At 34.4% G+C, this 2,099-nt stretch overlaps 1 protein-coding gene across 1 annotated transcript; it reads right to left on the bottom strand.

The window, feature by feature from the left end:
• Positions 1-250: 250 nt before the first annotated feature.
• On the bottom strand, positions 251-1,449 carry LOC122092305 (uncharacterized protein At2g29880-like). The gene is made up of 3 exons (XM_042662626.1): positions 1,195-1,449; positions 689-1,120; positions 251-286 (listed from the first exon to the last, which is right to left on the bottom strand). Exons 1-3 carry the CDS (start codon positions 1,447-1,449, stop codon positions 251-253), a joined length of 723 nt encoding a protein of 240 aa, XP_042518560.1.
• Positions 1,450-2,099: the final 650 nt, after the last annotated feature.

The following is a 2,099-nucleotide window of genomic DNA, read 5'->3' as shown; positions in this document are numbered from 1 at the left end:
GAATTCTTTGTAACAACGGTTTGCATGCCCATGCAACACCTCATGTACCCATGCTGCCCCTGTGAATGCACTATCCCTGCGTGGTTCTCTAGTGTGTAAATTGCTGGAATAATGATATTGTGCTATTAACAATGTTGCGAGAATCAATTCTTCTCCATCGTCGTCATTAGAGGAGATTATTGGAGTATTATTGACATTTGCCATAATTGATTCAATATAAATTTTAAACTTGTTAGTATCATACAAATGTTTATCCCCTAATAAATGTACCAAAAGATCTGTAAAACTATAAGTATCCAACATGCATAATTATCAGATGATATAATAAGTATTTAAAACAAAAGACATCCAACAGAATTTTTGCTCCAATAATAGTAAAATTTAACCGGTATATTTAGAAAAGTAGCATAAAGTGTAAATAACCATATTACACTTTTACATCAAGTGTACCTAACAAAATATATCGATCCTACTATAATGGTCTTAAATGTATTTCAGTACAATCATCCATATTAAAAAAAAAAGGTTAGATTATCATCCATCAATCTAACACATCAAAAGTCAATTGTTTCGTTTCATCCTTGAGAGTAATGAATAATTCTCTCCATTCTTGGTCCACCAATATCCTCTTGCACGCCTTAATATGCAACTCTCTTGGGATATCATTCATGGTTTCCAATAATCTAACACAAGTAGAAGTGCTGAAATCTGTGGTATTTGGAGTGAGACCCATTGGAGTTGAGCTAGGGGTTGTAGTATTCTTGTTTGCTACTGACTCAGCTAGGGTCTGTATGGCGCGTTCAATACTAGTTGTCCTACTCTTCTTCCTATATCCTATAGGTGTCCTATCAAGTCTTCTGTTGACTCTAGGATGATCAGTTCCTGGATCTTGGCTTTCATAATAACCTGTTGGCAAGGTATTAGCCAATGGAGTAGTTGGAATTACATCTACATCTGCATCCACATCATCATCAACACCTCTCGATTCCTCTTCAAACCTGAAATCAGATTCATTCCCGAATCCTCCTCTCCCACTAGCATATGAATCCCCAAAAATTATACATAGTTCATGCCAATGTGGTAGCCAATTCCTCCTAAACTTTGACCAATTAGGATTTGCCTAAAAAATTTACAAACTAACTATTAGATAAAATTACACCCAAGATTAAAAAGTCATATAAAAGTACAGTATACCTTGATTTGTACATCCCAAACACTCTCATCTTCAACTGTACAGGTCTTCGTCACAGAATTCCAACCAAAACCTGTAGTATCCAGTAGTTTCTTGAAAACGCTGTAATTGAATCGCATTTTATTCATCTTATTCTTCAATTGAACCATCGTAAATGACCGATTAGCTTTTTCCTCAAGCCCTTTCTTGATATTGTTCCACCCACCTTTATTGAAAGTGCTGGAACTCTTGTTACCAACTTTCACTTGTTCAACCATTAATTTCAGGAGATAATCTTGTTCTCTTTGAGTCCATTTTGCTGCCTCGTTATTAGCTCACGAAGTGGATGCCATTACTCTAAAAATAGAAACACATCTCATTATAGCCTAAAAATAAAAATACATGCCTTTGCTTCCTCTTACCATATTATTCATTTCTCTCTCTCTCTCTCTCTCTTGAAAATATGTTGACATTTTCTTATAAACAAACATATATTTAAAAAAATCCCCATCATACTTCCATTGAACAAAAAACAACTCATATCCCCTAAAGACATATCAAGTAGAGTTGAAATTTACAAGTAACTATGAGACCTAGCTATAGAACTTGCTTCAAAGTAAAAAAGAAGGCATGCTTAACTAAGAATTCTTGAATAAAAGAAAGTGTGTGCAATACATGCTAAAGCATAAAATTTGATGATTCCAAACAAAGAAAGAAAGAAACGAGAATTTTCTGGTATTTGTTTTCTTGAAGCTCAAGAGCTTCAAATTGATCTTCATTGCTGCCCATCAAAATAGAATACTCTAATCCTAATAAAAGCCCTCTTCCAGCTCCAAAATTTCAATCTCATTAAGCACTGAAATTTACACAACCAACCTTCATGCAAACCTTAAAACCCTTGCTAATTGCAACTTTACACTCTCAAAAC

The sequence above is a fragment of the Macadamia integrifolia genome, chromosome 10 (genome assembly GCF_013358625.1).
Source record: "Macadamia integrifolia cultivar HAES 741 chromosome 10, SCU_Mint_v3, whole genome shotgun sequence".
Lineage (NCBI taxonomy): Eukaryota > Viridiplantae > Streptophyta > Magnoliopsida > Proteales > Proteaceae > Macadamia > Macadamia integrifolia.
Note: the sequence above shows the minus strand (reverse complement) of the source record. Positions and strands in the feature narration are given on the sequence as shown.

Excerpts from the sequence above, each read along its gene's own strand:
- LOC122092305 (XM_042662626.1), bottom strand. The coding sequence starts at position 1,449 with ATGGTTGAACAAGTGAAAGTTGGTAACAAGAGTTCCAGCACTTTCAAT. Across the intron at positions 1,121-1,194 it reads TTTGGGATGTACAAATCAAG|GCAAATCCTAATTGGTCAAA; the intron begins GTATACTGTACT and ends TAAATTTTTTAG. Across the intron at positions 287-688 it reads ATTTCAGCACTTCTACTTGT|TTTTACAGATCTTTTGGTAC; the intron begins GTTAGATTATTG and ends GGATACTTATAG.